Source organism: Spea bombifrons, chromosome 4 (genome assembly GCF_027358695.1).
Source record: "Spea bombifrons isolate aSpeBom1 chromosome 4, aSpeBom1.2.pri, whole genome shotgun sequence".
Taxonomy (NCBI): domain Eukaryota; kingdom Metazoa; phylum Chordata; class Amphibia; order Anura; family Pelobatidae; genus Spea; species Spea bombifrons.
In genome coordinates this window covers 10,479,866-10,493,745 of record NC_071090.1, presented here as the reverse complement: position 1 = coordinate 10,493,745, position 13,880 = coordinate 10,479,866, and the positions used below count along the sequence as shown (strand labels likewise).

At 38.2% G+C, this 13,880-nt stretch overlaps 1 protein-coding gene across 4 annotated transcripts in view; it reads left to right on the top strand.

Moving 5' to 3' along the window:
• The window catches only part of LOC128492871 (protocadherin gamma-A3-like), a 258,015-nt gene that overhangs the window by 38,061 nt on the left and 206,074 nt on the right, over nt 1-13,880 (top strand). Inside the window, exon 1 of one of the 4 annotated variants that reach the window (XM_053465602.1) lies at nt 9,713-12,154. The exons of the other annotated variants lie outside the window; for them this stretch is intronic. Coding sequence (XP_053321577.1) covers nt 9,728-12,154 — 2,427 coding nt within the window. The 5' untranslated portion in view covers nt 9,713-9,727. Of the gene's footprint in view, nt 1-9,712; nt 12,155-13,880 lie in introns of those variants that run through there. 4 annotated transcript variants of the gene reach the window in all.

The following is a 13,880-nucleotide window of genomic DNA, read 5'->3' as shown; positions in this document are numbered from 1 at the left end:
GATCTTGATACCGGAGATAATGCTAAAATTATATATTCAATATGTAGCCCAATAATAGGAGAGTTCCCAGAATCCTCTTTTCTCTCCATTAATATTGAAACTGGCGTTCTGTATGCTCAAAGATCCTTTGATTATGAACAATACAAGGAGTTTGTTATTCATATAACTGCTAAAGACAATGGATCACCTTCTCTCAGTAGCAATACAACATTAAACATCCATATTGTCGATCAGAATGATAATGCACCAAGAATCTTGTATCCATCAACAGAAATCGGAAGTTCAGCTGTGTTTGAAATGGTCCCTTTAGCCGCTGAACATGGTTCTTTAATAACTAAGGTGGTTGCTGTGGATCCTGACGCTGGACACAATGCTTGGCTCTCATACCATCTTATACAAATATCAGAATCATCTCCGTTTACCATTGGCCAACACACGGGTGAGATTAGGACATTGCGGACCTTTCAAGAAAAGGATGTGTTTAAGCATAAGGTAGTTGTTATGGTGAAGGACAATGGGGACCCCTCTCTGTCAGCATCAGTGACCATAAGTTTAATTGTTGCAGATAATTTTCAGCAGATGCTTCCTAAAATCAACATTCAATACACCAATGAAGAATCTAAATCTAATTTGGAAATGTACTTGGTTATAGCCCTGGTGATTATATCTTTATTTTTTGTACTAACTATCATGTTAGCATTTATATCAAAATGTAAAGAACTGAAATCTACCCCATATTTTGGATCTCTCAGTACAAATCTGTATTCTCAAGTGGATCCCAGGATGCTTTCTCAGTATAACAATGGAACCTTGCCCCTGCCTTATTCATACAATGTTTGCGTGGCATTGGATTCTTGTGAAAACGACTTTACTTTTGTTAAACCAAATCAAAATGTCCCTGTAGACAATCTTATCGATGCTGATGATTCAGGACATGGATATGAAAGTGTAACAGACAATGTGGTCACTAACAATCCTACTCAGGTGAGTTTATATTTATATGAAAAATGTCTAGATAGCAATATAGATATTGTCCAGTTTAATTGTTTACTACAAAAAAGTGTCTCTGATTACCTGTTTTATGCGTTGCATGAATCAATGATACAGAGGGCGATCTCCAGTGAAACTGAGGAAAATGAACTTCGAAAGTGCTGTAAATTTGGCATGATATGTCCACCTGTCATCATATGTGTCCACCGTTGATGGGGTAAAGTGGGAGGGGGTGTGTGTAGTAGGGTACATATCAATGAATGATATGTAGAAATAGACAAAAAACGGGTTGGTTATGGCTGTAATTGATGGGCTCAAGAACCTGTGGGACTTTTTCCTTACTTTTTCACTCCGACGAGTCAGCATTTTCAAGGAGAAGGGACAAGCATTAGATACATAAGCGTGCTGACGCCATTTTAACTTGTCAGTAGCAGCAATTTTAGACTGACGGGAGTTGGAGTGTGAGACAAGTAGCAGAGGCTGAGATGGATGCTCATTGCTCACCTGCCATACTTTATTTTAGTGCAGAAAATGTATTGTTGTGGGGTGGATTGGAGAAGTTGTAGTGACTGCTGTAGTGTATTACAGCAGACACATTTCCCCTGTTCCTGAGTAGAGTTTAATTGATTAAGACAGTTGCTGATGTATGCGACTAGCCAAACATCTTCTTTGTGGACAAGTTAATTTTGTAAATATCTTTCTATCATATCATCTATTATTCTTTATTGATTAATAAGTAGCTATGACAATATAATATGTATAATATGTAATATTGAGGAAATTCAGTCCTGCTCCATGGGGCTGCATGTGCCTATCATCTGCCAATGTCTGCCTGCCCAGGCTCAGTGCTCTATTACTACTGCTGCACCTCTTTGATTGTCCAAAATAAACTATTTTCTATAATAAAATGGAAATCCAGAAGGTGTCAGGTATCTCCCTCTTTGGGAACGTCTTCCAAATGTTGTTCGGAATAAAAAATGCCCCCCCTAATTTCGTCCAAGCCGGACAGCCAGAAAATTGAATTCATTGCTTGAAAACGAACGCGTCAACAAACTAAACGAAAATCTCTGAATCAACTTTCCTCGCCGTGCTAAGGTCTAACACATACTATTTTTTTTTACTCATATACTATATGAGTCATCGAAATTTAGTACAGATGAGCTACAGAAATCACCGTTTGTTTCTACAAATATGTATTTGCAGGCCGGCAGACATAATCTTTAAAGCACAGTTTTACTACATACTGAGTAAGCTGTGCAAACCTCTCAAGTGTTCCTTTTTTATAAAGCACATTTTATCCTATGCTTCCAAAGTTTGGAAGTAAAGTGTGTATGACTAACATGTTTTAAAGCCACTAATGCCACAATAATGCACGTTAATCGCAAAACAAAAGGGTTTAGAAATTGTATTGCATACATATAGTTATACTAAATGCCTTGCTTAGTTGTATAAATAGTACAGGAGAGATCTAGCAAGGTGGACATCAGGACATGTGCCTCCTGGACTGGGTTGTTTCTTCTGGATAGGGCTGAATAGTGAACATATTCTCTGCCACATGTGTTTTGTGCTGCTTTATTACAGGTCAGCTTTGCTGGACTTTTCCTACAGGTTGTATGTTGCATTAAAAGTCTATGTAAAAAGTCATTTTCACTTTCGTTATTGGAGCTCACCCCCTTCAATGTATTCTTCTTTCAAAACCAAAGAAGTGGAAGACTAGTAACCATGGTTTTGCTGTAAACTAGCAGTCATTTTGATTAGCATTGTGTATTTATTTTTATTAATGGACTTCATTAAAATGTTAAATACTTTTAGAGAACATTTTTTATGGAGTTCAAAAATATTCATCAAACTATTCATCAAAGTATTCATCAATCAGTAATTTCATCAATTTGGCTTTAATATTTTTCTTATTTTATTTTATGCTTTCAAATATTTAAAATGTATAGAAATTTAAAAGGGAGTTTTTTTGAGTCCTGCAGTTCCACATTTACACCTCTGAGCGCCGCTGTTTACCAATAAGAGAAAAAAATATGAAGCTGAAGATCCAATAGGATTTTCATTCCTAACTAGTACTGAACATATGAAACAAGTGATGCAGCCATTTTTGGATTTTTCCACAAACAGAAGACATTATATTCACCAGTGGACACTTAAGGTTTCAGATTCTCACCCTTAATACTGGATTACACATACTTTGTATCTGAAAGAAAGCAGTTTTAGGATATTTTACAGCCAAAAGAGCGTCTAACATGAAAACCAGAGCATCTCAGAAATGCAAAGGGATGAGATGGCAAGTAATCATTTCAGTCTTATTTTATTGTCATTCTGTATCTAGTCAGCTTCATTACTCCATTGCTGAAGAAATGAGAAAAGACTCTGTTGTAGCTAATATTGCAAAAGACCTTGGGTTAGATATAAAGCAGCTCTCATTTAGGAGACTTCATATTGTTTCACATATGTCTGAGAAATATTTTTCTATAAATTTAGAAAATGGAGATTTATATGTCAAAAACAGGATTGATAGAGAGACACTATGTGGGAAAGAAGACACGTGCTTATTAGTATTTGATGCCGTGGTTGAAAAGCCTTTTAATGTGTTTCAGATCAACATTGATATCCTGGACATAAATGATAATTCACCCATATTTGTTCATGATAATATCAATTTAGAAATGATTGAGCTTAGTTTACCAGGAACAACATTTGTCTTACAAAATGCAGAAGATTCAGATATTGGTAATAATTCTGTACAAACCTACAAACTCAATGATAATCCATACTTTATTTTGAATGAAAAGACCAGAATTGATGGTAGCAAATTTCCAGAACTTATCCTGGAGAAACCCTTAGATAGAGAGGCACAAAATGTCCATGAATTAATTTTAACAGCCTTCGATGGAGGAAATCCAATTAAATCTGGCACAGCTGTAATAAAAGTCATGGTTATTGATGTCAATGATAATTTTCCTATATTTACACAAGAGGTTTATAAAGTGAGTCTGAGTGAATATACTCCGGTAAATTCTATTATACTTCATGTAAATGCAACAGATCAAGATGAGGGTATCAATGCAGAGATTAGGTATTCATTGAGTGAGGCTCCAGGAAATATAGCTCTAACAAGTCTGTTCTTCATAAACCCCACAAATGGAGAAATTAGGACAAATAATACATTGGATTATGAAGCATCAAGAAATTATGAAATCTCCATTCAAGCAAAAGATGGAGGTGGCCTAGTTGCCCATTCTAAGGTATTAATAGAACTAACAGATGAAAATGACAACGTGCCTGACCTGATGGTTACTTCTTTATCTACTCCGGTATCTGAGGACTCCGTGCCTGGCACAATGATAGCACTACTCAAAGTTCATGACAAAGACTCAGGACAAAATGGTGAAATTGACTGTCAAATAGTGGAACATGTACCTTTTGAAATGTTATTGTCTTCAGATAACTTTTATAGAATCGTTACAACAAGTACATTGGACAGAGAGAAGTTGTCAAGCTATAACATAACAATTCTAGCAACTGACAGAGGATCTCCCCCACTTTCCATGAAGAAAGTAATCCACTTGGATATTTCTGATGTTAATGACAACCCACCAGTATTTATGAAATCGTCTTTTGATGTTTACGTGCCAGAAAATAATTTACCCGGAGTTTCAATATACAAAGTTCACGCATCAGATCTTGATACCGGAGATAATGCTAAAATTATATATTCAATATGTAGCCCAATAATAGGAGAGTTCCCAGAATCCTCTTTTCTCTCCATTAATATTGAAACTGGAGTTCTCTATGCTCAAAGATCATTTGATTATGAACAGTACAAGGAGTTTGTTATTCATATAACTGCTAAAGACAATGGATCACCTTCTCTCAGTAGTAATACAACATTAATAATCCATATTGTCGATCAGAATGATAATGCACCAAGAATCTTGTATCCATCAACAGAAACCGGAAGTTCAGCTGTGTTTGAGATGGTCCCTTTAGCCTCTGAACATGGTTCTTTAATAACTAAGGTGGTTGCTGTGGATGCTGACGCTGGACACAATGCTTGGCTCTCATACCATCTCATACAAATATCAGAATCATCTCCGTTTACCATTGGCCAACACACGGGTGAGATTAGGACATTGCGGACCTTTCAAGAAAAGGATGTGTTTAAACATAAAGTAGTTGTTATGGTGAAGGACAATGGGGACCCCTCTCTGTCAGCATCAGTGACCATAAGTTTAATTGTTGCAGATAATTTTCAGCAGATGCTTCCTAAAATCAACATTCAATACACCAATGAAGAATCTAAATCTAATTTGGAAATGTACTTAGTAATAGCCCTGGTGATTATATCTTTGTTTTTTGTACTAACTATCATGTTAGCATTTATATCAAAATGTAAAGAACTGAAATCTACCCCATATTTTGGATCTCTCAGTACAAATCTGTATTCTCAAGTGGATCCCAGGATGCTTTCTCAGTATAACAATGGAACCTTGCCCCTGCCTTATTCATACAATGTTTGCGTGGCATTGGATTCTTGTGAAAACGACTTTACTTTTGTTAAACCAAATCAGAATGTCCCTATAGACAATCTTATCGATGCTGATGATTCAGGACTTGGAGATGAAAGTTTAAAACAAAATGTGGCTGATAATCTGATAATGGTGAGTTACAAAAAAATGGCATGATATTTTTACAAATATTAAAAATGTTCAATATATTTTATTGTCAAAAAATACCATGGAATTAGGTGAATTCTGGTCATCAATAGGTGTTGCCATCAGAAGTCTTTGGTCTTCTTACAGAAAAAAATAGTCTGGGCCCCCCTCCCCAGATGACTTTCCTTCCACATCGCCAGTTTTGTGCCCCCTGCTCATGTATTTTGGTGGCAAATATGGCGCAGACAAGCCGTTTTGGGCACTGCCAAAATGTTTGGGCACAAAGATGGTGCAGACAAGCAGTTTGGGGACAAACACATCATCAAGGTATTGTGGGAGACTCGTGTCGCCTCTACCCGTAAGGGCTAGTGTGACCAGACAATTACACAGACATGAGCAGTTTCAGTCACAGTCACACACACACGGTGGCTTTATTATGTGGTGCTGGCTGCAGCTTACACTAACCATTACACCAACAGGGAATTATATATATATATTTTGTTATTAAATACTGATGTTAAAATATACTCGTCTATATTAGCAGATAGACTGAAAAAATCTGTACCTGAATTAATAACGATAAAGTAGGATTTATTCCGACCAGATCTCGAACTAATAAAATTCAGAGAATTATAGATATGATATAGAAGACCCAATTACTCACCCTGTCATTAGACAGAGAGAAAGCCTTTGACAGGGTCAGATGGGATTTCTTAGAAAGGGCCTTATGGGCCTTTCATTTTGATTGATGGATGCTTAAAACTATTGTGAGTTTATATACAGCCTTATACAGCTAAAACTATAGGCCAAGGAATAACTTCAGATTGGTTTGATATCTATAATAGCACTAGATAAGGGTGTCCATTGTCTCCTTTATATAGGTTATTGCCATAGAGTCTTTAGCAAATAGAGTCAGAGGGAATATAAGGATATCAGTTTAACAGACTGAAAATAGAGATAAAAAACATTATATGCTGATGAAATCTTGCTGAAGACTACACATCCTGGGGCCTCACTCCTAGAGTTAATGAAAGAGACAGAACAATTCAGCAAAATGTATAATTATACATTGAACTATCAACTACACTATCTTTACATATTAATAGGATAGCTTTAGAATCCCTGAAAGCAAAGTTTGATTGTATGTGGACCCAAGATTACATTAATTATTTAGGTATTAAAGTAACATCTAATCCATAAAATATATTAAGGATTAAAAAATATTTAGAGGCAGAGGCTTTGAGGCTAATTTTATTTCAAATCAGGCTTAGAGAATAAAATAATAGGTATCACTAAAGTAAGCACCCTAGTGCTAAACATATAATTCCTAGATATCCAGGATTGGATAAAATATGGTATTTCTGTTGTAGAAACAGACTTGTGCATTCGTATTCTGGCGAACATAAAAATGAACACGAAGGGTGCATTTTCGTTGTTCAACCCAAATACCGAAGAAACGAACATGGCGGCGGCAAAACATACACGAAGACAAAGATGCACAACACAAAGAATCTTCATGTTCGTCTTCTTCTTCGTTAATATCGCCTAACTAATCTCCCTGGTCCCTTCACATGGACGTCTATTGGTCCTTTACACGGGCCTTTAACTCCTGGAGCAGGGTCTCCCCAGGCGGAGTTTTGCCGTCAGGAGTTAGAGGTCTGTACCAGCAACTCTATTGGTCACCGGGAAATGATAAAAATGTCTTATACCAGTTAAGAATGGAAAATGAAAGGGATAAAATGGTAAGAGTAAATTATATTTCCCAAAATATCTGTGAGAGACTAATCAACGAGATATAACTCTGACTATGGTTCTATGTATTATGGGATATGTAAAGTGAAAATATTCTTCTCCCTTTGGGCCTTTTATCTTGTCTTTGACTTGTTTATGAGGTTTTTATATATATTGTAGTAAGGTACCTGCCAGGACACTTCTAGTGCTTCAAGGACAGTAGGTGACCCAATATGTTTCCAGGCTTTTATTGCACCAAAGGAAACAAACAAACACACAAAGAGAAACCTACTCCTATTTAGGAGTCTTCCTATACAGCAGCCTTCCCTGACTACCAAAGAACTGGCCAGCTAAGCTGGTTTGTATAATGGGGCAATGGTTTGAAAGTTTGCTGTATCCTTTAAACAATGTGTAGGGAAACTGCTTGTTATTTAGGGTGGTCATCAACAAGCTTTGTGGTGGACATTTCTGTAAATGCTCCAGGGCCAATCATTACTTCTACAAGCTTTGGTACTGATCTCAGTTTTCATATGCAGACACTTCTCCTATCCCTGCTACCCATAGGATCTTTGATTATAATGTGAATATTGTATAAGACCCAATATACCCAAAGATATATATGTCCCAGTCATTTGACAAGCTAGTTTTTCTTTTTAGTTCCATTTGTTTTCTAAACTGTAATTTATTGTGGGCATGTATATTGTTTGGTCAGTAGGGATAGTATTACTTTTCCTCTCTAGTCCTCCATAACAGCAAAAACATATTTTGGCGGTAAATGACACAGTATGCATAATATTATTTGGATGCATTTATTATAGAAATCTCAAACTTTGGATTACAACAATCTACCCAGAAAATGATTTGCTTTGATGTCCTTTAGTTGTGTTATTGGTTAAAACATTCACTTTTAATTAACATGAGAAAATTGATCTTGATACATATTTCATTAGTACAAGAAGAAAAATGCATTTGTAGTAATGATATTAACAAAATAGGGAAAAGAAACAATTTTGAAAGCAGTTTGATTTCAAAAATGTTAACTATTAAGTTTTTGGGGAACAACAAAATGTATGCATATATATATGTCACAACACTGGGTTGCAGAGATCTGTTTATTTTGTTTATTGTTATGTGGTCCCTGTTCTTCCCTTACCCCACCAACATAATCACATCTCTATAACACTGGAGCCCGGTTTGCAAATACACTTTTGCCTGACTGGGGTCCTGGCCATAATCCTCTGGAACTGTTTCTCGGCTAAGATCCAAGGACTTGCCTGCCAACTTTTACCCCTAATAACCGGGACACCATTCACCCCATCAGAGCGTTCTTTTGTAGAGTTAACCCACAGGTGGTGGGTTACAGGCAAGGGGTAGTTCGGAGAGGGAGCCTCCCCTGGAACCTCAGTTTCTACCACTTCAATGGGAACTGGGTTCAGCCGGTGGGCATGGGGCACATGCCCGGCTGTATTGCGGTCCCTCCCGGGGAACCTTTAACCGGCTACCGCTTGGGGTCTCAACTGCGGATTTTACCCCGGGATCGCCCCGCTCCCTCGAGACCACCCCGAAAACGGCAGTTTGGGGTTATACGGACATTGCTGGGCTTGAGTATGGCGCCAGCCTGTCTTGGCAGGGTATTTTTGCGCTAATGTGATTAGGTTCATTCATTATTGGAGTGGTGTATAAATAACTGTGTTTCACAAGAAAGTGTTGTTGTTTTTCACCTTAACATTAGTCTCGTCTAATGATGGAGGTACCGGCTATATTTCTCATTGTCCTTTTTAGGACAATTACAACACCGTATTTCCTACGTCTCGGCGGGCTACGGTGTTACTAAACCAAGGAGACATAGTCGGTTCGCCATCCCTTCATCGCAGAATCGTCTAGCGATGTAAGCAGTTAACCCTTGCGGTTCCGGGAAGAAGCAACAAGTAGCTGACGGGTGTACCCAGTCGGGGTATAAGTTGTTCCCATCACAATAGATAGATAAATAGATTTTTTTGTTTGTTTGTTTAAGCAATTAGGTAACTCATTGCATTGGTATAACAGTTTAGAAATTGAAACTATTGGTTAGACTAAAAAAGATTTTCTCAGTTATGCAGTTCCATATTTCTACCTCTGAGTGCCACTGTTTACCAACAAGGAGAAATTCATGGAGGCACAGAACTGCTAGTGTTTTCCTTCCTTAATACTCACTGCAGATCTGCAAAAAAAGAAGCATCCATTTTTGAATTTCTCACATACAGAACATAAGATCCCTATTTATATCACTCTAAAGAAGATTATTCACTATATTTTTTCCTTAACTGCATCAGAATAACTACACATCTTTGGAATATTTTTACACAATGAGGATGGTTAAAATGAAAACCATGGATTTACTGGTTTACAAAGGAATCAGATGGCAAGTAATATTTTCTTTCGTTTTTTATTCAGTTTCTTGTGTGCTTCATTATTCCATTGATGAAGAAATAAGAAAGGACTCTATTATAGCAAATATAGCAGAAGACCTTGGTCTAGATATTAACCAGCTTGTATATAGAAAATTTCATATTGTTTCACACATCTCAGAGAAGTATTTTTATGTAAATCTTCAAAATGGAAATTTATGTATTAAGGAAAGGATAGATAGAGAAGAATTGTGTGGAAGGGAGGCTACCTGCTTCCTAACCTTTGATGCAGTGGTTGCAAAACCAGTAACGATTTTCAGGGTCAGCATTGAAATCCAGGATATAAATGATAATTCTCCTAGATTTTTTCATGATACCAGCAGTCTTGAAATTATTGAATTCAGTTTACCGGGAACAAGATTTATGTTATCAAATGCAGAAGATTTGGATATTGGTACTAACTCTGTGCAAACATATACTCTCAGTGATAATCTGTATTTTACTCTTAATGAAAAGACTAGCCTTGATGGCAGCAAAGTGCCAGAACTTGTTTTAGAGAAAGCTTTAGATCGGGAAACACAAAAAAATCATGAATTAATTTTAACAGCCCTAGATGGAGGAAATCCTATCAGATCAGGTACTGCCTCAATTAGGATCACAATTATTGATGCCAATGATAATTTTCCTATATTTAGTCAAGAGGTATATAAAGTCAGCATAAGTGAAAATACTCCAGTCAGTTCTACTGTGCTTCAAGTAAACGCAACTGATCAAGATGAAGGAATTAATGCACAAATCAAATATTTTTTTAGCAAAACCCCAGGGAACATCCTTCCAACTGTAATGTTTAGTTTGAATTCTACAAGTGGGGAAATTCAAACTAATAAAAAATTGGATTTTGAAGTGGCACAGAACTATGAACTATCTGTACAAGCAAATGATGGTGGTGGTCTTGTTGCCCATTGCAAGGTAATAATTGAAATTCTAGATGAAAATGACAATACTCCTGAAATATCAATTAGCCTGTTATCATCGCCTATATCTGAAGATTCTTTGCCAGGCACAGTCATTGCACTGATTAAGGTTCATGATAAGGACTCTGAAGAAAATGGGGAAGTTGACTGTCAAATCCAAGAACAATTACCCTTTGAACTCTTATTATCCTCAGATAATTTTTATCGACTAGTGACAACAACTGCATTAGACAGAGAGAAAGTATCAAGTTATAATATCACAGTTCTAGCAACTGACAGAGGATCTCCTCTTCTTTCAAGTAAAAAAGTTATTAGATTGGAAATATCAGATAATAATGATAATCCTCCAGTATTTGTAAAATCCTCATACATTGCATATGTGCTGGAAAATAATTTACCCGGAGCATCAATATATAGAATTCATGCTTTAGACATAGATTCTGGAGACAATGCTAAAGTTACGTATACAATTTCCAGCGCAAACACTGAAGACTTCCCAGTGTCCTCTTTTCTTTCTGTTAATATTGAGACCGGAGTTCTCTACTCTCAACGATCATTTGATTTTGAGCAACATAAGAAATTTGTTCTGCAGGTTACTGCTAAAGACAATGGATCGCCATCTCTTAGTGCCAATGTAACACTAACAATTCATATAGTGGATCAGAATGACAATGCACCAAGAATACTATATCCTTCTCCAGAAAATATCGGTTTGGCTTTTTTTGAGATGGTCCCTTTGGCAGCAGAGCAAGGTGCTTTAATAACTAAAGTTGTTGCAACGGATGCCGACTCTGGACACAACTCTTGGCTATCTTATCATTTTCTGCAAGCATCAGAATCCTGCCCGTTTATCATTAATCAGCAGACTGGCGAGATCAGGACATCACGTAATTTTCAAGAGAAAGACGTGTTGAATTATAGGGTAGTAGTAATGGTGAAAGACAATGGAGATCCTTATCTTTCAGCAACAGTCACTTTAAGCTTCATTGTCACCGACAATTTTCAGCAAATTCTTCCAAACCTCAACAATAAGTACAGCAATGAAGATTCTAAATATAATTTACAAATGTACTTAGTAATAGCCCTGGTGATTATTTCCTTATTTTTTGTACTAACCATTATGTTGGCTTTTTTGGCAAAATGCAAAGAATTGAAACCATCCCAAGCTTTTGGATCTTTCAGTACAAATCTTTATTCTCATGTTGATCCCAGTATGCTTCCACAATATAATAATGGAACTTTGCCTATGCCAGTCTCATACAATGTGTGTGTAGCCTTGGACACAAACGAAAGTGACTTTACTTTCATTAAAAAAAATCAAAACGTCCATGTAGACAGTCTTATAGATGCTGATAATTCTGGACTCGGGGATGAAAGTTTAGAAGTCAATTTGGCTGCTAACACTATTCAGGTAAGTTATTAGAAAATTATTATTTTTCTTTAAATGTTCTTTAAATGTGTAATTGCTAATGGATAATGTTTAAAACTTGGTATACTTTGGTAAGTATATTCAATTAAAGTCATTCCGTTAAAATAATTACAATCTATAGGTGAATGTTAGGTAACATGGTTTTCATGAACAAGCGATGTAAAATAAATTGAGTCATGTTGAGTCTTTAATAGTTTTAAGACTACATTTTCTCTGAGAAAGGTATATCCATTCCATTCAGCTGTGTGGTTTGCTGTGATTTGTTACACAGCTTGGAAAATGGATACTTCTGTATTGTGACCAAGAGAACACCGTTAAACAGTTGACACCTTCCCCTATGCTCAAATGACTAGAGTTTTTGACTTTTTGTGTGGCTGTTAGTCATGTGCAAATGGGCCAAAAATGTTTCGGACTAATTTTTCGGTTCTTTTGGTAATTCACTTTCGGACAACAGATTCTGTTTCCTGCCTTTTTGTTTCGGATGAAAATCAGGGGCCTTTTTAAATTCGGGAAAGAAAGTCATTGCCCGTCTCCCATATTTACTCACTGTTCACTGACTCACTCACTCTCACACTCTCATTTTCGTTCACGCTCTGTCATGCTCTCTGAATGTCTCTCTACCTTCTCTGCCAACCACTTCAATTTCAGTGTGTTGCAGCTTCAGTGTCTCAAATCTTTTTCTTCTCCTTTCTCCTCTCTTCTCTCCTCTCTTCTTACCTTTTTATATGTAGAGCTTCCAGTGTCATCTTCTTCCCCTGTTCCTCCAAACTGTGGAGAGGATGTCACCAGAAGTTCCCTCATGTGGCAGAAGGTCACACAAGGTTATCAAAGTGAAAAATTGTGGAGCTTCCGTTGACGTCCTCTCCTTGATTCTTCGATCAGGGGAGAGGACGTTACTGGAAGCTTGGTGTCAGGATTCCACCCTGCTAGCCCGGACCATGTATGATTATTTTTGCCGTTATGTCCGGCTGCTACCACTAGTGGCCACCCTCTCCCTCTCTCTGCAGTGCTCTGGATCAGATTTCCAGGTCAGCTGAGTCTGATCACCTGAGTGAAGTCCTGCCTTTATTAACCTGCCCTGCCCTGTAGTCAGGGCCTTTGCATTGAAGTGCATGGACCGCTCTGCTTTGGCCCTGTACCGTGAGCTACCCGTGTCTTGTTCCTGAGCTACCTGCCTGTACCTGAGCTAACCGCCTGCCCTGCCAGTGGGCTTCCTGCCGTCAGCCCACCCAGTGGGCCTCCGTACCAGTCAGCCCACCCAGTGGGCCTCCGTACCCGTCAGCCCTGCCAGTGGGCTTCCTGCCGTCAGCTCACCCAGTGGGCCACCGTACCAGTCAGCCCTGCCAGTGGGCTTCCTGCCGTCACTCCACCCAGTGGGCCTCCGTACCCGTCAGCCCTGCCAGTGGGCTTCCTGCCGTCAGCCCACCCAGTGGGCCTGCGTACCCGTCAGCCCTGCCAGTGGGCTTCCTGCCGTCAGCCCACCCAGTGGGCCTCCATACCAGTCAGCCCACCCAGTGGGCCTCTGTACCAGTCAGCCCTGCCAGTGGGCTTCCTGCCGTCAGTCCACCCAGTGGCCTCCGTACCCGTCAGCCCTGCCAGTGGGCATCCTGCCTAGAGACTTACTGCCTTACTTGCTGGTCATGTCACCTGTTACAATACAGTACCTTTCCTCGTATTCTGTTGTGCTGTGTGTTATTTCGCCTGTCCG